General features: G+C 38.0%; 1 protein-coding gene across 1 annotated transcript in view; it reads left to right on the top strand.

Annotated features, from left to right (window-relative positions):
- ST18 (ST18 C2H2C-type zinc finger transcription factor) overlaps nucleotides 1-23,483 on the top strand; it is a 74,875-nt gene that overhangs the window by 39,373 nt on the left and 12,019 nt on the right. The window contains exons 10-14 of the mRNA XM_010216011.2: nucleotides 436-647; nucleotides 10,133-10,378; nucleotides 16,178-16,293; nucleotides 18,635-18,697; nucleotides 19,461-19,529. Coding sequence (XP_010214313.1) covers nucleotides 436-647; nucleotides 10,133-10,378; nucleotides 16,178-16,293; nucleotides 18,635-18,697; nucleotides 19,461-19,529 — 706 coding nt within the window. The remainder of the gene's footprint in view (nucleotides 1-435; nucleotides 648-10,132; nucleotides 10,379-16,177; nucleotides 16,294-18,634; nucleotides 18,698-19,460; nucleotides 19,530-23,483) is intronic.

Below are 23,483 nucleotides of genomic sequence, written 5' to 3'. Positions count from 1 at the left end.
AGTGAAGACTGGATAAGTCACTGGGTATTCTTTTTCACAACACGATTCCAAAAGAAGGCAGTTATAGGGCACAATTGTATTTGCATTTGCCCAGCAGAATTATCAGGTCAAGACTGATAATACAGTAATCCTTGTTCAGTCTTTCCTTGGACAACATTGCTTTTAATATCTCAGTAAGGAGTGAGTAAAATCTGAGCAAAAGTCTCTGGTGATGTTGTTGTAGGATGTGTATGTAGCAAAGGTATCTTTATGGTAAAAATCTAATTGTATTTCTGATCCCACTTTCAAAGCAAGTGTTTATAACGTACAGGAAATTGATTGTTTTAAATGTATTCTTTGAATATTTTAATGTATAAAATTATAATCTGGGAAAGAAAACTATTTAATGGGGAAAATCGCATTCATGCAATTGTTAATCAAATCTCTTTTCAACAGCAAAGCATTTTTCAAATCCAGTGAAATTTTCTAATCGACTGCCTAGTGCTAGCGCCCACACACAGAGCCCTTGCCATGCCAACTCTTATAGCTACGGTCAATGTAGTGAAGACACCCACATAGCAGCAGCTGCTGCTATCCTGAACCTTTCCACCCGCTGCAGGGAAGCAGCAGAGATCCTCTCCAACAAACCACAGAGTCTGTCTGCCAAGGTAGGGTAGTCCAAGAACCTGGAGGGTGTGCTAGCTACTGAACTGTGCGAATAAACTGTCTTTCATGTTAGTAACTGCATTAAATACCCAAAAAAAGAGGCTTCTGTTTGCATGCTCTTTTGAAGAGAGACAGAGGAAAAATGGTAATGCGATGAATAGGATGAATTATGTATGTTCTAACTCTCTTTATAATTGAACCCTAAATATAAGGGGAACAGGGGGGCTGGGAGAGAAAAGAGGGTATTGGAAATCCAGCAAAAAATGTAGTGGCTAATGAGTTAAATCTGTTTATAGAGGGAGTTTTCCTCCCTCTGAAACCTCTCACTAGCAGTCGTTTTGGAGGCTGCTAAAAAAAATCACGTGAGTAATCAAGGTGATATATTTCTAGGAATGGAATGAAACTGTAGCTACGGAGTCTTATGTGTCCTGAGCTTGCAACAGCTTTACAAGGTGTGAGGAGGGAAACAACAACTGACTTTAGTCAAACTCCCCCTTCTACTGGTGTGAAGGAAGAGAATCGGGCCTGCAGCATTTGGAGATAGATAATATGTGCAAGTCTGTCATAATGGAAAGCTGCCTAATATTGTAGACATTTGCGTGCCTGTCGTGTTTTAGTTTCTGCTCTGCATTTCCTCACAGATCTTTATGATTTACAAATGGTACTGGGAATCTTACTTTCTGTGCCATTACGTAGTAGTATACTGCTAGTGAAAATAGGCATTTTTCTGATGACCATGGTTGCAGGAGCATTATTTATTATTTATATTGCCGTCACACATGCTCTACTGCAGTGAAACTCTTGAAAGCTCTGGGTAGACGAAGGGAGTCCAGTATCAAAACTTCAGAAGAAAGCAATGGGAAGGGAAAAGATGTGTATTTATCAAGACACAAAATACTGGCTTTGTTTCTACTGGGAGACATGAGTCATGACGTGTGACCCAAAAGATGGATGAACTGTGTCTTGCAAGGCAATGTCATTCTGCCATGTTTGTTGTACTACCAGGCTCAGTCTGGCTATGGGTGGCTTCCATGTCTGCTGATCTGCAAAGCTTTTCAAATTTCCATACTAAGAGGCTAGCTGCTATTCTTTGTGAGGAACTATATCCTTTAACAGCAGTGTAATACTTCATTGCCTATTCTAAATCTTGCACCTTTGCAAAGCAGGCTTTCCTGGCTTGGTTTCCACTTGTGGGGTCTTGGTTCTTGAAAAGGATTTTGGGAGATGCCATAGAGCAAACATTTTAGAGTGTGTCCATGTGCCACCCTCATAAACATTATCCATTCCAAACTTTGCTCATGGAACCTTTCCCGGATGACAAATCCATCCTAATATCAGCTGCAGACAACTCCTTCCACTGGACTTCAATAGAGGCTTCTTCTAGCAGGGAAAGGGAAACTGATGCCAATGACTGGATTAAATTGCTGCTGCAGCCTTTGGCTGACCTCAGCAATAGACCTTTCTTGCCAGAAAGAGCAGTAAAGGGACCAGGCATAACCCAAAGATTTTTTCCTCCATACCTGCTTCACAGTTGCCAAATCATGGGGAAGGTTTGAGTGGATGTAAACATAATAGTAATGATATAGAGAGACACTTGGGGCACATAACTTACTCCTTTCACACAGCCAGGAATATAGCCTAAAAGAAAATCACCTGTATATCTCCATATCTGCCTGCTTCCACTCCTGCCAGACTTTCTGGAGGGCATACTGCTACAAAACGTCTGACAGAAGAATCCGAATTACCTTCTGGCTAGAACACAGGCAAGGAAGCCCCAAACAGATTTGGTGGCCAAAACCACAAAAAGCTCTGCTTTTATTTGGTTTTGGCTATCTATTATTTTTATGATAGAGGAATAAAAGGGAAATTGTGGAAATAAATCTCTGGAAACTGTGTCTTCAGTGAAGAGACCCTTTTATCTTAAAATATGAAACAAAAGTAAGGCTATATTTAATATATATTTACCATCTGTTTATCAATGTTTCTGCATTGTTTTATGGGTGGTATTTGCCACAGGGGTTTAACTGATAGAATATCTTACATTTTTGTTAGATCATAAAAATATCCCAAGGACTTTATCAGTATGTTTACTCAAATAGTGCAGCATCAACAGATGATGACAGAGTATGAAATATTCTTGAAACCCCACACATTCACCAGGCCTGACAGTACTTGTTCGGGTTGCCATAGTATTTCTTCAGCCCTGCCCTGTGCCACATTCCTTTGTTCCTTTGCCAAAGAAAAACTGCACAGCACAGACCATACCATAGCAGAGCAAAGCCCTTCATTTGTAAAGGCGTTTGACTCTTCCGTGGGCATCAGGCAGCGCCTACCAAACCAAGCCATGAGCATCACAGATGGGAGCTAGTGTAACAGAGCAGAGACCAAGGGCTGCATAAGATATGGCAGCAAATCTTTTACAAGTTCATTTACAATTGTCATATCTGTAAAAATATTGTGTTTCCAAGTTTCAAAAGCAAAATTTGAACTTCAAACACTTCAAGCAAGTGTCACTTTCTTGTTTTCTCTCAAGGCACAGTATGCATATGTTGCCTTGTTTAAACAGGTGGAAAAAAACACCAAAACATTTTTTTGCACAAGTGTTTTCCTTAAAGTCTTTTGTGGTGTCTTATGTGGTGTCTTATAACGCCGCAAGATCTTCCCTATTTATAACTTTTACTGCAATCATTACTCCCAGAGGTAGTTGTACTTGCAAGCAATACAGTTTATTCTCATCATACTGCTTGCCAAACATTTTGTTAAATGTTTTGGAGTTTTTTCCACCTGTTTAGACAAAATGTGCACACTATATCTTGAAAGAAGACAACAACAACAAAAAATCACACTTGCTAAAAATATTAAAAGTTCATATTCTCTTTTTGAACAGATTATGTCATCTTTCCATTCTTGGTTATTGATGATGGTTATAATTACGCCAGTTATTTCAACAATGTAGTTAATGCTCAGCACATTTTTCAGGCATGCCTTTAGATTCTGTAAATCACAGAATCACAGAATGGTTAAGGTTGGAAGGGACCTCTAGAGATCATTTAGTCTAACCCCCCTGTTCCAGCAGGGACACCTAGAGCATGTGGCACAGGGTGGTAGCCAGGAGGGTTTTGAAGATCTCCAGAGAAGGAGACTCCACCACCTCTCTGGGCAGACTGTTCCAGGGCTCTGTCACCCTCACAGTAAAGAAGTTCTAAAGGATTAAACTTCCTATGTTTCAACTCACACCTCTTACCCCTTGTCCTGTCACCAGTCACCACAAAGAAGAGCCTGGCCCCATTCTCCCTACAATCGCCCCTGTGCTTGAACATGTTGATCAAATCTCCTCTCAGCCTTCTCTTCTCCGGACTAAACATAGTCAGCTTGCTTAATCTTTCCTCATAAAATAGATGCTCCAGTCCCTTAATCATCTTTGTGGCTCTACGCTGGACACCCTCTAGAAGCTCAATGTCCTCTTGTACTGGAGAGCCCAGAACTGCACCCAGTACTCCAGGTGTGGTTGCACCAGAGCTGAGTAGAGGGGAGGATCTCCTCCCTCGACCTGCTAGCAACACTCTTCCTCATGCAGGCCAGGATCCCATTGGCCTTCCTGGCCACGAGGGCACACTGCTGACTCATGGTTAACTTGTTGTCAACCAGGACTCCCAAATCCCTCTCCACGGAGTTGCTTTCATCAACCCCTAATCTGTACTGGTGCCTGGAGTTATTTCTCCCCGGGTGCAGGACCCTGCACTTGTTTTTGTTGAACCTCATAAGGTTCCTCTATGCCCAACTCTCCATCCTGTCTAGGTCTCTCTGAATGGCAGCACAGCCCTCGGGGGTGTCGGCCACTCCTCCCAGTTTGGTATTGACCGCAAACTTGCTGAGGGTGCACTCTGTGCCCTCGTCCAAGCCATTGATGAACAAGTTGAACAGCGCTGGGCCCAGTACCGACCCTTGTGGCACACCACTGGCCACAGGCCTCCAACTAGACTCAGCCCCATTTATCACCACCCTCTGGGCTCTGCCATTCAGCCAGTCACCAATCCACCTCACTGTCCACTTGTCCAGTCCATACTTCCTGAGCTTCCCTATGAGGATGTTATGGGAGACTGTGTCAAAAGCCTTGCTGAAATGAAGGTAGACAATATCGATGGCTCTCCCATCGTCCATCCAGCCAGTCACCTCATCGTAGAAGGCTATCAATCAGGCTCGTCAAGCACGACTTCCTGTTGGTGAATCCATAATGTCTACTCCTGATCGCCTTCTTTCCCTTGACATAACTAGAGATGGTCTCTAGGATGAGCTGCTCAGGGATGGTGATGACCTTTCCAGGGACGGAGGTGAGGGTGACAAGCCTGTAGTTTCCTGGGTCCTCCTTCTTGCCTTTTTTGAAGACTGGAGTGACGCTGACTTTCTTCCAGTCCTCCGGCACCTCCCATGGCCTCCATGACCTCTCAAGCCTAAATAAAAAAAGCCTAAATACAGGATGAAAAATCAACCAGGATTATCACTAGATACCATCCTGTTAAACTACTGTGCATGTTACTCCTCAAGTATACTAGTGGCAGTCTTTCTAGAATTTATGAGTTCATTTTGACTTAAATATTGCTGGGCAATTATAACTATTCTTAATTTGATAAAAAATAATTTTGTCACAGCGAAACTCAATAGCTTAAATTAAAGTCTGAAGAATGTTCGACCACATGCATATTTTTTAAGATCGTTAATAGAAAAAGTTGTACTCTTCTAAATGGATTTTCACTGAGAATAGTGTTTGTGCGCATGGCAAAATATTAGTTCCAGAGTTATTCTCAGTACCAGAACTGAAGATCGTTTTTGCACTTCTAGAATCACACTGTTCTTCTGGACTTACTACTAAGTGCTGTGTTTGATGCCAACCAAGGAATACACAAAACTTCTTACATGTTATGATACAATCATCTCCCTAAAGCCACAGGTTTGAAATAATATTCATGCATACACAATAATTCACTCTTTCTGCACAATAATTCACTCTTTCTGATCCACCTATGAGATAAAGCTTAACTTGTAATCATTACTGCAGGCACATTGCAGAGTATTAAATGTTGTGAGCTATCAGATAAACCAAAAGCATATGAAAAAATGCAGGACTCATTTATCATTAGAAAAACAACCTTAATTGTCATAGCTGATGCAGTTCAGGTGTCAGGAATGCACTACATTCTACAGTCTGGAAAATTTTCCACAATATTTAGAGAATTAAGGAGTCTGAAAAAGCTTGACTTTTAAGTTCAAAGTACTTGAGGTTGATAGAGATGTGCATAGAGACAATTCTCTGTGTGCAGATTTTTATTAGCCTTCATTTTAGATGGATATTCATAGTAGAGTACTGCTTGTACCTTATCTTTTCACTGAATAGATCCTGGAATAAAGAAAACAGCCTTCAGTCATTTTTCGCTCATTCTTCATGCTGAACTCCTTTTTCCCAGCTGCTTGTAAAAGCTAGGGGAGTGATTACACTGTTACCAATGCGGGAGCAGAGAAGGAGTAATCTGAATTCAATTACTATGCTTCTCCTCTCACCCTCATTGATTTTGCTTCATTGCTTCAGTGGCTTTTCTCCTGGTTTACACTAGTGTAAATATAAATAATATCAAAGTCAGGCTCTGAAGATTCACACAGCTGTAAACAAATAGAAGTTGGAAAATAATAACATAAATTTGCACCTTTTTCTTCTACTTACATTCCCAAGGAAGATTAAGAAAGAAATAGATTGATTTTGGTACTTGTATTTTATATATATCATGATAAATGGATAAATATAGGGCTGTTCTCACATGCACCATAAATGGCAACAGTAAGATCTGGCCTTTATGGACGAGAACACAGCCCTTACAAGTCTATGCTAAGCATAGTAAGTACCACTTTCTTTCCCTGTGCATTGTTTTAGCATTTTTTTCCATTTTTATCTTTTTAGTTCCATTTTAAAATTAATGTAAAAATAAACGTGGCAAAATGAGCAAAGGAGACATATTGAAAGGAGGGTAGGATGAGAGTAGGAATGAAAACTGGAACAATATCTCTGATCATCCTCTTTTTTTGAGCTGCCATTTGGAGTTTGCTATGAATGTAGCATAGTGATGGCTATTTTATACTGTTCTGAATAAAAAGCCATGCTGTAAACGTGTGATCCATCCTATGATGGGCAAAAAGAGGATATTTTTCCATGACTATATTTAATTGTTGCGTGCATCTGTGAGCTCACTTAAACCCCATCTGTATGCTACTTCACAAACACACAACTCAGCCTTTCCTTAGCACACATTAGACAACCCAACTTCTATGTGAATTTTAGGAAAATAATGAAGAATTGCTAAGTGCTCTTATTAGGAAATGTTCTGCTCATCACTCGGAGATCCTTGTTGCTGCTAATCATAACTGTTTCTCAGAGACAATATATCTTTCCTGATATTTTTCTAGGTACAGATTCATTTGGGAGGGAACCATGATTGCTTTGGTCTTTGTTGTTGTTGTTGTTTTTGTTGCTGTTGCCTTCTGAGTAGTTGGTATTTTGTCAGTGACAGAGAATCTGCACTATTTATGGTTTTTGCACTATAAAACTATTGCAGCCCAGTCACATGGCTTCCTTTCCTAAGCCATCTGTCACAGAGGTCTGGAATTTTATGTGAATGTTGGTTGTGCAGACTTAACCCAAGTTTTTTTTATTATGAAAAATGTCAGCAACTACAATATTTAGCATTTTACTTTACATTGGTCATTAAACTTGATTACTGTTGCTCTGTTTCATTGCTATAGTTACATAGCAACTATGAAGCCAAAAAACACTGGGGTGATCATGGCAGCGCTATATTGTCAGATCCTGGAGTATGCAGTTGGCACTGATATAGTTAATATCTTGGATTGTTGTAACTAAGGTTTATTAATGCTGATATAAAAATGTATTTGATATTATACAGATGGCATAAGATGTTGTGGTTACTAAGTTATTATCCAGGATAAGCTGCACTGTCAAATTCAGGGCTTAAAACTATCACAGGAGATTAAACTATTTACTAAAAAGGGCCAAAAAGATATAACCAAAGCGTCTTAGTATGAACATATTAGAAGTGTATTTACTTCCCATAAGTATAATAAAGCATCTCTCTCTTTAAGCTGTGTGATTGAAAATGTGAACTTTGTCAGGCAGGAGAAGCCAAAACAAGAGGTGTCTGAGTTTCTGAATTAGGAACAACCAGATGGCTTGCTAGCGTTTCAGGCTAGGTGAGCATCTATCTTGGGCCCACAGCTAAAAAATGGAATTATCATCCCTGAGTGAGGAAAGATCACTGGGCTTCAATTTTCATTTTCTACCAACATTTACCTTCTGATTTAAGAGATTTCATCTATTGCAGTTCACCCTTATGCGTGTTACAACTGACTGTGGTAGAACAGAAGGCTACATGAAGGAAGCTTGTGCCTCCAGCCCAACTGAGGTGGCCATCTCACATTGCCATCACAGAGGAAAAACACCCTGCTCACTATAGTTGTCTTTAAGATCTCCAAGTAAAGGACAAGTTCCATTACCCTAACTTTAAGCATTTAGCCATTAGGCTAATGACTTAATCTGCTGCAGTAACTGCTGGGAAGAAAGAGAAAGGGACTCTTTCTGTCAGGTTCTCACCACTAAGATGTCTAAATAGAATGGAAGAATTTGCCCTCTGGTCATCTCTCTGTCTTTCCCAATTACTACAGAGAGTCCAAGTGTTTTCCTTATGCAGCGGGTTTACTTTTCTATTACTCGATACAGGAAGGCTGAACCTAGGCTTGTATGAACATCTCTTACAATTACACAGAACCTAACATGTCTAGCCCCAATTTCTCTATTGATCTCTAAGCTTTGTGGTGATGCAAATAAAAATTGTGATGAATACAATAACAAGAATACACAGGGAAACATTAGTTATAGCATTCTACATGTATATTATTTCATAAATCAGTTTTCCTATGATCTTGTTGTTTTTATCCCTAGTCTCGGTTTCCTGCTGTTTTCCAGCTTAAGCAGGGTGACACATACACCTATATACCTACCTATATACCAAATATTCTGAGAAGCTACCTCATTACTTTCAGCTATCTATCTCTTCCCTTTCTTCCATAACTGTTTTCCATAGCAAGGGCCAATCTTATTACTGTCTAAACAATTTATCAGTATATCACGTTGCTCTCTACTTAAGACCTACACATTAATTCCAGACAGTGTTCCTACATTTAGAATATCAAAAACAAGCAATTACATTAAAAAAAAAAAGTCACTCAATAATTAGTCTGGAACTACACAGGTCCTTCAATAGCCACAGAGAAGTTCACTGTGGTAAATCAGCTCCATGTCACCACTGGCTGCATTCCCAGCTTAGGACCATGGGGAGAGAATAAGGGAACAAAATCTCAGTAGTAAGTGATAGGGACAGTATCTGCAACTTCTTAAGGATGCTGTGGACATGTCTGCTTGGGCCAGTGTTTGGAAGCAAAGGGAAAGAGAGACTGATCCTTCAATTCAGAAAAATCTTGGGGTGAATTCTTCCAAATTCCTATATGCATGAGATTAATTTTTTTTTTCTCTAATAGGTTCCACTTTCAGCAGCTTTTCGTCATTCTGTGTAGTGTCATTCTTTTCCTGTAGTCAAACTGTGGGAGACAGAAAGAAGCTTGGAAAGGGAATTTGGGTGTCTCACCCCATTACATACTCCAGCAATTAGAGGTTGCTGTGTGCTAATTCAGGTGCCTCCTGGAGAGTTAGAGTCTTTGGCAGCTCATGCTGGAGGCCTCAGGAATTTCCAGCAGAACCTTAGGATCTTTCTGGGCCTTCCAGTCTAGTGGTCTCAGTGCAGACCTGTGCCTCAGAAGCTTAATCTGGCCCCTGTTTAGCAACAAACCTGTCCAAAAGTGATTTCCAAGTCAAACTCTGATTAAAGCAGTATGTTATTTCCAGTTTGTATGAGACCCTAATGAAAAAAAAAATTCCTATTGTATTCTTTTAGCATATTTCTCCCTACCCCCCCTTTCCCTCATGATGCAGATGTTATAATATTTCTGGGGTGAGGGGGAAGGGAGAGCAGTAATACTCGTGATGACCTAAACAACGCATTAATGCTTTTAACTGTGAATTGGGGTCATAGTTCTCTCTAAGAATAAAAAGATCAAGAAGATTTAAAGCTAAACTTTTTTTAAATAAAACTAGATTTAGGGTGTATAGGTTATGATTTAGAGGCATCTTATTTAAATTCTACTTACTATAGTTAAGCTGAGAAGCAGGGAAACCATTACCGAGGGTACTCCTAAGTCTGCCTAAGAGTTGGACATTAACTGATATAAGTCGAAAAGCTGGGTTTAGATTCAGATAAATTTAAATAAAAGCGTGCATTTGCATTTATCCTTTAAAAGCACCACATGGTTATGTTGCAGCCTCCCCATGTCCATGTCTGAACCTGTCTCGTTTTCCTGTTGCATATCTCAGGGAGCTGAGATAGAAGTGGATGAAAATGGTACTCTGGATTTGAGCATGAAGAAGAACCGAAGCCAAGACAAAGTTATGCCTCTCACTTCTTCCAGCACAGCACTTCCCACTCCTTCCTCTTCTCCTTTCAAAACAAGCAGCATTCTGGTAAATACTGCTTTCTACCAGGCCCTTTGTGAACAGGAAGGCTGGGATACACCGATCAACTACAGCAAGACCCATGGCAGGAAAGAAGAAGAAAAGGAGGTACCTTTTCAGCTTCTCAGTTTGTGAATTTTACCTTTGGAAGAATTGCAAAATGATGGTTTTCAGGATGACCATTCTAGTGCTACTTTAAGATAACTGCCTTCCACAAGGCAGAGATTTGTGAACATTGAGCTAGCTTTAATGGTCTCTCAGATGTCGAACACAAAAGCACTGCTCACTGGAAAAACCTGCTCTCAGCACCTACTTTCAAAGACAGAAAAAAAAAGCTATTAATTTCAGTAGAGATTGTGAGTGTCCACAAGTACCTAAAATAAGAAAATCAAAGAAATCCAGAATTATAAATCATATTTTAAATTTTATTCCTAGTTGTTCATTCCTATATCACATGTGCAAAAATGATATAAGGATCACTCAAAGAAAAAATATTAAGGTAACTTTTTCATGCATAAAGTAATTATTTTACTACAAATTCTTATAATTCTAAATAATTCATTATTTAAGTATTTAAATACTTGTTTAGAGCCTTGCCTATAATATTCTATCAGTGGACAATTTTATATTTTACATTCAGCAAATTTCAAGAAATCTCTGCCAATGAGTCCTAGATCTCACAAATGGGTCTCATGGTTCAGAATTCAGCATGAAACTGTAAATTCATAAATAAATAGCTGGTAATTCCTAAAGTTTTAAGTTACACCAAGGAATATAAGAGGTGTTGTATGTAATTTCCACTAATTTAATGCTCTCTATTGCATGAAGAAACAGAATGGAAAAAGTTTATGAATATATACTAGTGTTTTGACTTTATTTTTTTTTTTTTTTGACTGAACTTCTGTTTTGCCCTTCTATATCCATTTATGCCATGCTGGCCATAAGGCAGCAGAGTATCTTCTCTTACATTTCTTTCACTTCCTTTTATTTTATATGCAATAATTTTATGTTTTTCTTTTGAATCTGGCTGTCAGAATGTAGATTACTTGCATTTTTGTTAAATCTAGAAGGGACAGTCCATCAGGACCTTTTAAGGCAAGGTTAAGTTAAATTTTGGCAATTAACACGGAGTCTCAGGGATGTCCAAATTTGGAGTTTTTATTCAGCTTCATAAATCTTTCTTCCCACTTATTTTTTGTATGTCAGATTAATTATCCTACAGATATCAAAACTGGAACTTTATAGTGACAGAAGGATAATTCTAGAGTTAAGGTAGGGGATTCATGCCTCCAGTTCCAGAAATATCTAGAAAGAAAAGATATTTCTGTTGAGTGAATAAAAATATCTGTTGGCACTGGGTCAAGAACTGACATTTTGTGACCTCTGATACAGTTTGTGGGGATCATTTCTTGGACTTTGGGGTGTCCTGAAGTGCCATTTGCTGTCACTTTGGTGGACCTCTTCACCTCAGCACTGAGGCTCTGGGAGGATCATCCTCATAGCAAGGCTTTGCAGTGCACTTTATAGGCTGTGACACATACTGAGAGAGCATATCCAGCTTGGAGAAAACTGCCTTGCTGCGGGGGATCGATTGGTGTCACAGACTTGGCAGGGGGCCCATAGAGCTGGTCCTCCTCTCCGCTGCCAACACAGCTCAATGAAAGAGCTAGGACAGGGGCACCTCAGCATCACCCTGCACTTCTTCAGGACCATTATGGGTGGCTGGACACTTCCCTTGACACAGGGAAGCTGGAGGCGTCTGCAAAAAACTGCATAAAGAGCCACGTTCAGGCATCCTTGTCCCTTGCATTCATGATTTGATAACATGCAGCCCTTAATCAGGGATCTGGCCTCAGACTCTTATTCTGAGGTTTTCTGATCCCATAGAGCATTGCCACGTCCAGTGCTCTCTGGGCCAGAGGCTCTGTTTTGCAAATCAAAGACTGGCAGTTACCCTCATGCAAAGAAAATGAGTGATTATATCTATTTTTAATTCATTGTTATCTGGTTCATATGCACAACAGTTGCTTAATTTTGGTTGTGATTTCCAGAAAATATTGTCGCTCTCTCTCTCAGTGAAATAGCCTGTCCAGATGCCCCCTTTAAAAAAAAAAAATCTGAATTTGGAAAAAGCTCAAAATCTCTCCAAAAGGAAAGCAACGAGAAATAACTGGAGCTGTCAGTTAGTTCACTGTCAGTTCTCCAAAGATTTCAGGGCTTAAAAATGTTAAAAGTGCCAGATGCTATTATCTGTTATTCATGTTACCATTATGTTCTGGTCTTTGCTGAAATCAATATAAACTTCCATCTGTACATTAATGGAGGTTCATTGCTTGCTTCCTTTCTGTAGCGTGCATCCGTGAACACACACATGCTCTTTTTAGATAATAGTAGTGTTTGGAGTGATTGGACTGGTTCTGACTTTCTTCTTAGTCAGGAATTCCTCAGAATATTGATATAATTTATTTCTAAATCTGTTTGAATTGGAAAGTAAAAACATACATAGGTTTGACTTTAATTATTTGAGGTGATCACCACTTAAGAAGTAGAAAGGACTAAAGATGCTTCCCAAGGGATTCTCCCTTCCTCCAAATCTCTAGAGAATCACAGAGCCCAAGGCATGATGCTTCATGTTCAGCTCTAAGTATGGTGGACCAAGAAATACCTTTTTATTTCTGACCTGCTTGTTCCAGCATTTTGGGGCACATGTACTGAAGTAAGGCCCTAGAAAGGCAAGGATTTTAGGCATTCTTCTACTTGCATTCTCTTTTCACTTTCTTGTGAAACTTTTATATATCTGCAAGTTTTATGTTGCTTGAATAATGACAATGTTTCACAAGCTACGAAGCCAATGTTGGTGTGATTACTTGCTTAAATGTCTATATGCCTCCCTCATTCCTTAGAAATATGCTAAGGAATATTAACTAAAAACCAGACTGTTTATGACCACTGCCATCCCTACCAGTCTGGTATTTCTGATACTGTGTTCTTTCCTTTAGAAAGCTTTTTCTTTTGAAAAAAAAAGCAGTTGCTATGAAAGTGCTTGTATGTGTGCATGTGTATGCGCAACCTGGCTTAAAAGTCTTAAAAATACAAATTTTAATTTTAAAAGACAGTACAGGAAATTCACAATAAAAAATGAAAAAAAAAAAGTCAATGAAAATAGTGTAGCTCAAAATCCCCCTAGTGTCAGTTTTTTGCTAACTATAAATATATATATGTCAACCTTAGTCTTGCCCTCTTGGTTTTGTTGACTATTTCAGTGGAGCAGCATTAAATGGATCATGTATTTAAATTGTAATTGTGTAGTATTTCAAGTCTTTATATATATAACCTGCAGTCAGTCTTCTTTGTGTAGTAGGATATCAAACATCAAACATGATGAATGGCATACACAAGTTCATGCTCCTTCACCAGCAAAAGACCAAGAGATAGCTGGATCCTTCTGTTTGAGATGATATCTTCCATCTGGGATAAAGAACACAAGCCATAGCCGAGGACATTAATAGATCCTCCAGCTTGAACTGTAGCTACATTTATTTGCTATAGGTATATCCCAAGGTCTATTGCACAGGAACTTGGTGGTGTGCAAGAGTAGGTTTTTCACCACCCTGTGCATCAGACTCCTTTCAGCTGGACCCTGGACATGAGGCGGAGGAGGCTGAGGCTTGCCTGGTGTGGATATTTAGATAACATGCAGCCGAGGCATGCCAAGGCACTAAGTCTTAGAAATACAGAACCAATTCTCAACTCAGTTACAGACATAGCCTATCTGACTTTCTTGATAGAGAGATAAAGTAAGCAGAGGCAAGCTAGTCTTCTTCAACATTCTTCACTCTGAGAGACCAGCTTACATTCAGCTTTCAGTTGTTTTGGCATCAGATCCAAGGCAACTGGGAACAGAGGGGCACTGTTCTGTAATTTCTTTCATGAGCTTTTGATTTTACAGGAAGTTGCACTGGTGATGATCCCTGTAAGAACTTGTCTTTACAGGTATATAAGAAAGTCAGATAAGAGAAGGTGGAAAAACAAAGTCAGTGGCTAGAGACCTCATTCTTTTGATTGCAATGGCAAAATCACCCCAGTATTTCACTGAAAACCAGGATTTAACTTGATGTTGAAAAATAGTCTTTTTGGTTTCTTGACCTTGAAAAAAAATTATCACTTTCAGATGTCAGGGTTTTGATTTCCATGTTTGGGGGATTTTCAATAACTTAGGCTTTTTATATTAACATTTTGACAGTATTATTTATCATTGTTTTTAATTTTATCTATTGCTTTTTATCAGAAGTTTTCCCTTAGAAATAACTTCTAAGAGCTTGAAATAAATCAGTTTATTTTTATGATATTTTAAAGTGTTACTTGCTAATTACCATGAAGGAATGTTTAGAAAAGCTGAAGACACATATTTTATGTTCTATATTTGTAGCATATGAGATTATTCCCAAACAAAGTAACCTCACAAATGTGGTTGCAAAAATCAGTAGTAATTGATATATCAATAATATGGCATGATTTCTATATGTATGTATAGTGTGACTTACAGCAGGCAGTAGGTAGCCAGTACCAGAAAGCAGAAGGAAGTCATATTGAGGAGCCAGCCTCCAAACAGGCAAAGATGATGCCAGAATTGAGGACCATATGGAAGCGTTATCAGAAGAAACACCCCCGCAGAGCTTACAAGTCCCACTAGGCAGAATCTCCATTTTCAGTCCAGATTCTCCTCAGCCCTCTGCTCTGTGCTTAACAGCTCTGCAGACATCCCTGCCCCTCTGTCCTGGCATGCTCCTCAGTTGTGCAAGCCCAGAGTGTCCAAGGCACCAGCCCTGAGAGTTTACCAGGAGCTGGAAACTTCCTCATCCACCCCTGGTAGCAGTATCTTCTCCCACAGACTGTAGCCCTGGGGGGTATCTACCTGCACAACTGAGAAGAGTTACAAACCCCACATGAAATCGCAGCAGGGATTTATACAGATTTGATAATTAATGCCATGGGCTTCGGAGATTTCTTAAATGTTACAATATCCACAGAGCATCCCTCTGGAAATGAAACACTTATCTTTCATACAAATGATAATAATTGAAGGCATTAATCATCAAAACAGTATTAGCCAAGCTATTTTGAAGTGATCAAAAATGATTTTTTTCAGTAAATGAAAACATAATATCCTTACAGGTTTCCAGATTTCCAAAATGACTTTCCAAGAGAATGACTACTCATGGCTCCCTTGCATCCATCAAACAGCACCGTATTAGTGATGATTTTAATCCGCAAATAGTAGAAATTGAGAACTATCCTTAACAGCTTTCTATTAAAGAAAATTTCCAAGCATTTTTGTGCTTATGAGTTGTATTTTGACAAGAATCTGCTCTGTGAATAAGATAACAAGTCATTCCATTTTGATGGGATGACTTAGAAAATATTACGTTTTTACATAGCTTTAGTTGCAATTGTTTTGTAATTTATATTACCATATATATATACATATATATATATAGCATGAGGATATTTACCTCAATTATGTACAAAGCTCAGTGGTGTACTTACATTGAAAAAGAAACAAAATATGGAGCCCTTATGTGGCTCTGTGTATTTTATTCTCTGTGTGTATTTTTCTTTGGACTTCATCATGATTTTACAAATCAAACCAGATTTTCTTTATATATGGATTATCACAGCACCTCAGGAATAATCAGATGAATGTGCAGTTGTAACATTAATATAAATTAATGTGTCAAAATGCAATGTATTAAACTTTCTTCACTGTTATCCCCATCATTTCCTATGACACTTATTTTCTAATGTTTTCAAAGTGGTTGTCTTCTTACCACAGTAATAATTACTTGCTAAATATAAACAGGTCTTAAAGATAGAAACCTTTTGTCATGTTCCCATCCAATATTTCAGAAAGATCCAGTGAACTCTGCAGAAAACATGGAAGAAAAAAAGTATCCGGGAGATGTCTCCATACCAAGTCCTAAACCCAAGCTCCATTCAAGAGATCTCAAAAAGGAACTTATCACGTAAGTCAGAAGACAGTGTCGTGTTTTTTCTCTTTCCCTCCTAAAGCCTGGCTATATGGTTGAAGCAGATCTGTAGGAGCCCAGCATGGAGCCTCATGGGACTCTTCACTGGGATTATGCAACTGTACAGTATATACAGATATAAATGAGATTTGCAGCTAAGACAGGCCAGCTTTGAGGGTCCGGACCTATTCATGACTTACACTCAATTCCTGATATGGATAGGTATCAAAGCTCCTGCTGCAAAACACACAGTATAGTGTAGGGTGCAGCAGCTGTGCTGATCCTTAGGTAGTAGAGCAAACAACTTCCTTTTGGGCAGTCTCAGACCAAGAGTTTTTGTCTGCGAAGGCTTGGAGACTTCTCATATATAAAAGATGCAAAGTTCATAAAGGCGAAACAAGGCAGTTGTGACCTGCCCCAGAGTCTTCTGGATAGGATATCAATATCTATGTTTAAGTCCTTGATCTCCTTACTTCAAAGCACAGTTTGTCATTCTATCCAGCTGAAAATCCAGTGGATGCACACTTTCACTTTTTGGGAGAATAGACTAATATTTTCTTCTCCCAAGTACAGTCTTTCTTCCTCTATCTTAAATGCCAAGACTCTCTTGACTGTCTTGTCAAAAACTGTACATATATCAGTCTGATACCCTTACATCTTTCTGCATGCAGCAGCCTGTTTTGGTTTAGAATTGTTTCTGTGAAATTATGCAGGCCAGTTGAAATCACTAGTTATTTTTAAAAATCTCAGCAGGGCTCTTCAAAAAAGCCTGTTGAATTCACATTTACAGTGTTTTACTATCAATAGAGTGGTGTCACTGTAATAGTCACTGGGAACTTAGCACTTTAGTTTTCAGCCCCAAAACAGAGTAGGTGTCTCTTGCACTTTTAGGCAAGGGCACTCTGTATTGCTTAGTGGTGATAGTCTAAAACGTATCACTGAAGCAGGTTCACCCACAAATAAATGAGTCTCATCCTCTCACCCTGTGTCCTGCTCTCCGGACTCAGCACTGAATCAGTTGGATACGCCTCTCTGTCTAGAAATTACATTTCCCTGGGGCAAGCTTCTTTGAGAGTGATTCTTTCACCCCATGCCGTGCAGCCTGCGTGTTGTCTGCTCATCATTTTGTGTCTGCAGTTGTAGTTCATGACCTAAATTGCCGCAGGTCATGTGTGTTTTGCCTCTTTTAAGACAAATGCATACAAAAATTGCTGCAAGTTTTTCTGCTGAAAACTCTAATGGCGTTTCTTCTTTAATGTATTCCTTTGTAATATTGACCCACAAAATACTTTGTAATTTCTTTAAATAATAAATCCCCAGTGTATTTACTGGAGTAATGCTTGACATATAGTAGTTTTTACTCTGTGTTTTGCACAGTGACCTCTAATATGTGGCTGTCCAGAAAATTAATCAAGAAGTAGTTTTAACATGTAAGAAGAATCTATAGGCTATATAAGGAAAAGACTACATTTACTGTAAACTCACTGAGCTTGGAACACATACTGAGGAATTGAGTACATGTGGCTCCATCATGAGGAGGTTTTTAAATGACATTATTGCTTACTAAGAAAAATTTCTGAAATAGTTGCTCAACTGTGGTGAACTATTGTATGAATGCCATCTCCTAGCACGTACATTGTGGAATATACTTCTGACTCTTGGCATATAGAAACAAATCTTTCTTCCTAGATTTATGCCACCTTCTTATCGATTTCAATTCAGCTGAGAAACACCCAGGGAAAAATTTGTGCCGATTCTGAACCTTGTGTGTCTGCACTTGATGTGTGCTTTCTGTTTTGCAAGCAGCCATAATAACTAATTTCACTTGAAATCAACAAATAAAGATTGTATGTATTTCTTAAAATGGTTTTTGATATTACTCAGTAGATAAGGGAATGACGTCAGCAGTATTATCATTCGCTGGCTTGTGTTTTACAGGAGGCCACAGTAGAAATTTCAACCTTATCATTTATGAATTGCTATCAAAATTTGGTACCAATAGTGAAACTGCCTTTTCAAGTAATAATAATTCAATTCAATAAATGCATTCAATAAAACATCATGGATGTTTCGCATTACATACAAATAAAAAAGTCTGATTTCTTTGCATGCAAATGTGAATGCCTTTTTCAGTCCTGTAATGGTGTATATCTGAATTAGTAAATGAAAACCAGAAATGCCATAAATTTTGCTCATTTGTAGTAATGTGATGATAGTTTTGGAATGGTTATTGAACAATAACCATTGAACTACTATTAAGTAGTTCATTGCAGAGTAAGGTGAGCTTGTTACGTATTATATATACACTCTCAGTTCCTACTGCATCTTCTTTGCACAGCTGTCCAACTCCAGGATGTGATGGTAGCGGTCATGTAACAGGAAACTATGCCTCACACCGCAGGTAAGAAACAACAGGAAACCCAAAGCAGAAAGTAGAGCTGCTTTTAGCTGTTGTCACCCTTGAATGAACCCTTATACCAACTAGGGATGAAAAGATAATTTGTAGAAAATAATCCATGCAGAATTGTGCCTCTTTTCTGTTTCTCTTATGTTTTGTGCATTCTTTGAATCAATAGATTGATGGAGTTGAGCAGCATATATATACTACTTGAGCTGTATATTTTAGCTGAGACCTACAGTTAAGTCATTCTGTAATGTTTTCATTTTCCTAACTGTAAAAGTACTCTCCATACAAGTGCTAGTGTGGGGGATTTTATTGAGATTTCTGCAAGCATCTCTACAGGTGGCTTTGAAATTCATAGAGCTAAAAACACACACTGTATGTACTGACTATTTTGTTCAGGCTACTGGTCAGCCTGAGGGGCTAAAATAATATTTTCCTGCCTTTACTTTCTGGAGCAGAATGGAAGCAGATTTTGTCTTTTTCCAGCCACGTAGATCAGATGTTCTACCTGCTCTTTACACTAGTAATATAAAATAAGGACTTTCTGTACCACTGCAAATATTTATAGGGAATTAGGAACCTCCGGTTCTGACCAAATCACCTTCCAATAGCTTTAGAGTTACAGACTGATATTGGCTGCTCCTGCTCTGCCAACGGCAAATATTTTTTTTTCCCCGTGTGAATCATATATTGTCTAAAAGTTGTTGTTTTAAGAAAAAGAAAGTTCTGTTTTATTGACACACTTCACATCTGTTTGTAGTGTCTCCGGGTGCCCATTAGCTGACAAGACATTAAAATCTCTGATGGCTGCCAATTCTCAGGAGCTTAAGTAAGTATTGATAATAGCAAAAATGTGATTAAAAAATCTGATTGTTATTTATTTCTCATCAGCATATTCCCTACCTTAATGCAATTGTTTATCTATCTGATTTCTTTGAGCTAGGTCAAACCTTTGTTCAAAACTTCAAAATAAACCAAATTTACAGTAAGACGGTGTTCACTTTTCTCCATTTGTCTTTTCTGTGCCTTTTCATTTCCATGTACTAATTAGTACCTGAAGGAAGAATATGTAGACACTAAGAAAGAGACAGTTCACATGGTATTTCTGACTCACACAGAAACAGGAAGTATCTTACATGCAAGAATGATCTGGCAAATAACTCCATTTGATCAGAATAAATACATTCTCTCTCTTCTCTCTCTCTATATATATATACATATATATAATGCTGGAATAAATCTAAAAATCAGTCAGAATTCCTGCAAATCAGTTTTCATCATTCCATATATTATGAATTTAAAGTGACTGAAGCTGACATCAACTCATATGATTTGGTGCTGGCAAAATTCTCACTGTGAAATGTCACTTACAAAAGGACTGTGCAGGCTCTGCTATAAGGACAGATGTATAGGGACATATGAAAATTTCAAAAATCTGCAGTCAAGAGAGGCACTGGCAACCAGTCATCTAGTTATTGAATTGGCTCTGTCAATAAGGATGTGGGGAAGAGGAAAGGATAATTAGAGTTCTTTCATAGCTTTCCCTATGCAACTTGTAAATTGGATCCCGTAATAAATTGGAAATTTTATGAATGTATGTAAAAAGAGGAGGATCCTATGACTGTACTTTCCGCCCTTCTAGAGCTTCTTTCCTAGTCCAGACAGAAGAAAATGAAGTCTGATCATGACACTTTTACACTATTATAATGGTATTTTTTAGTAGCAATAACTACATTCAGGCCTGACTCAGGGTTTAGTCACAAATGAGTTTCTCCAGATCAGATGTTAATGCATCGTACTCTGTATTTTGGCAACTCGTGTTATAAACATGGTGAATTGACGGTAGCTACAGAAGTGAAGCTGATGGAGATGCAGCAAATGGCAAAGTCATTTATATAGACAACTGATCAAGTCAAATCCCAAAGACAGTAGCTAAAGCAAATACCAAAGCCAGTACACAGTGGCATAATGCTTCAGCTTTTGAATCATTAGATCTCAAAGATACAAAGTTTGATTTTAGTTTATTTTAAAAAGAGCAGCTCAAGAAGCAGGCCACTGACTTGTGGAAATGCTGACAAATTCAAAATCATTTGCTGAGTCATATATATTTGTCCCTGCTTTTGTTGGCTTTCTGCCATAAATAGAATCTCACACAAATATTTTGAATAATTGCTCTTCATGCAGCCCCTTCCCCCAATATTCATGTGCGAATAAGGAAATTTGCATACCAATATGGTTATTTTTCCACTAAAGCTTCTAGAGTTTTGGTCATGCCATAAGGAAAGAGGAGCAACAGCATATGACTTGAATGACAAACCGCACACTGTATGCCATGTATAATAAGTGAGTTGTGAAAGACAAAGTCAAAGTTCATGAACATTTCACATACAGAAATATGTTGCATAATGTAGTTAGCATTTAATTTCAATTAACTAGAAAAAGAGCAAAATCAAAATCTGTTCACAGACAATTTGCAAAAGGAAAAAGGACTAAATATTTTTTTTCACAAATACACCACCTTATTTTGTCTTCCTTCAAACATTATTCAGGTGAAATTTTAAGCAAAACTCTTTTTTTTTTTTTTTGCAAGGATTGGCTAAATAAAATCTTATGCCACAAACGGCAATCATATCTACAGTAGTATAGTATAGTGATGTCAGTAGTTAATTTTATTTCATAGAGATGTAAGGAAAGGGCTTAGATGCTCATAAAAGCAGGTCATCAAAGAACTCTCATGTATTTAGGCATAAATATGAAAAAAGCTGGATATTTTTTCCAAATGTTATTCAGATTTAAATGGCCAGAATTGAGATTTTGGCTTTATTTGTGAATCTCTAAGCCAGCAAAGTCACAAGACTCCCATGTGATCTACAGTTTTGAAGTAAAGAAGATCTCTTCAAAAAGTGATTATTTGAGTCAGATTTGGGAAGTTTTAAATCTGAAGATTATTACTGCACAATGCAATTAAAGGTGATCAAATTAAGAAATACTAAATTCAATAACGATTTATAGGTTTTAAAGCTATAAGGGATAATTGTGATTGATCATCCTATTTCACTTCCTCTGATATCAGCGGAGTTGGTTATTGCTCCTTGAACAAGTTTAAAATTATCCTTTAGAAATATATCTACTTAGAGTTCAGCAACTTTAAATAGTAGATAATCAATTCTATCCCTTAATGAAATGTTATAGTGGTTAAATATCAACTTATTAGGAAATATTCTACTAGATTTCATATAACAAGTTGGTATTTATCTCTATTCCATAGTCAGCATGATATATTTCAGTCAGTTCTCTCAACTAATCACAAAGTGCTTACATTAACTAAACTTATATCCTACCTTCACTGTGAATAACTCCTGGAAGCTTTTCAGTGAGCAAAGTACCAGAAATGCTCCTAGATCTGCAGCTCAATGCACCAATTTCCAGAGAAGGCATAGTTCATTTAAATTTAAAATAGTCCTGTTGCACAGAATGACAGGTATTCAATGCGTGCTAACAATGTCTGTTTGGAATCTATCATGGATGATAGAATCTATCATGCTGTCATTGACAGCAAACTCCAAGAAGTTTAGACTTTAACTTTCATCTTGACTGATCCTCTGATCCTCCAGTGTGAATCTGATTCACTCAGCTCTGTATAGAAAACCCCAAGAGAGGATATCTCCCTGGACTGGACCACCAGTCAAACCTCATCAGCTGGTTTAAAGTTGATGAAGTTCTACAGACTGTGGGGCAATATAGTGTTGGTGTTTCCTATCTTGTGAAATTTCAGACATGACCCATATTTGAAAAATTCAGTTCAGTAGCCGTGTGTAAAAGTCTAAGAGTGTAGTACAGGTTATGTCTAATTTGTCAGTAGCACATCTGCAATGTCACCCTATAGTTCAGTCAATACTAATAATATCTCAGTGTCAAGTCTTTAATGATCCTAATAATATCTTGAATTCTAATATCTAAATGAAAACTAGCTGCTGACAGAAGTTTCAAAAACAGACAAGATGCAAAATTATTTCAGTGTCATTTTAAGTCCATAATAGACTCGTGAGCTCAAAAATGTCTCCCATAAAAAGCTCTTACCAAAATAAATCCCCATACAGTCTATCTGGACAGCTCTTCCATCTGCGATCATCTGATAAAATTAGTAGCCAAAATTAATACCCATAGTATTTGGCATGTATTTGGAGCATTCACACTCTCCAGACATCTGCCCTTGCTACTTGCTTCTCATAATATTATGCCCACTCATTATCCAGTACTCAAACAAGTCAACATTTAGCTCCACAGAGTCATGCATATCTGGGACACTGCAATCCACACCTCTACCCTAGCTGTCAGTGTGAAATATGTCACTCTGCCAAAATATTTTGTTCAGAAAATGTCATTTGAACATGTTTTGACATGACTGTTTTTTAAAAAAATCCTTTTCTACAGTTTAAATTATTTGGTGAATTCTAATTTAATTAATGAATATATTTGGTCATACCGAAAGAAATCACATTTTTGACAAATTAGTTCTCAGAAAATAGTTTCAAATATTCTGTGAAAAGATAAGCTACAATAGATATTGCAGTTGTTTATTTAGGTGTTTTCCATGTCAGGCTGTCAGCAACTTTATTTAAACAACCCATATCTCATCTCAGTAAGAAATCAGTAAGAAGTGAGTCTTATAAGGAATTTCTGAAAGCTGCAAATTTTCATAGTGGTTTAGTACAAGATTATTTGGCACAACTCTCTCTCTAATTCCGATACTCTAAAAACCACGGCATTTAAAAGTCCTTTA

Source organism: Tinamus guttatus, unplaced genomic scaffold, assembly GCF_059628265.1.
Source record: "Tinamus guttatus ecotype Peru unplaced genomic scaffold, ASM5962826v1 Tinamus_guttatus_pri_ptg000056l, whole genome shotgun sequence".
NCBI classification, from domain to species: domain Eukaryota; kingdom Metazoa; phylum Chordata; class Aves; order Tinamiformes; family Tinamidae; genus Tinamus; species Tinamus guttatus.
This window is presented reverse-complemented; position numbering and strand designations above follow the sequence as displayed.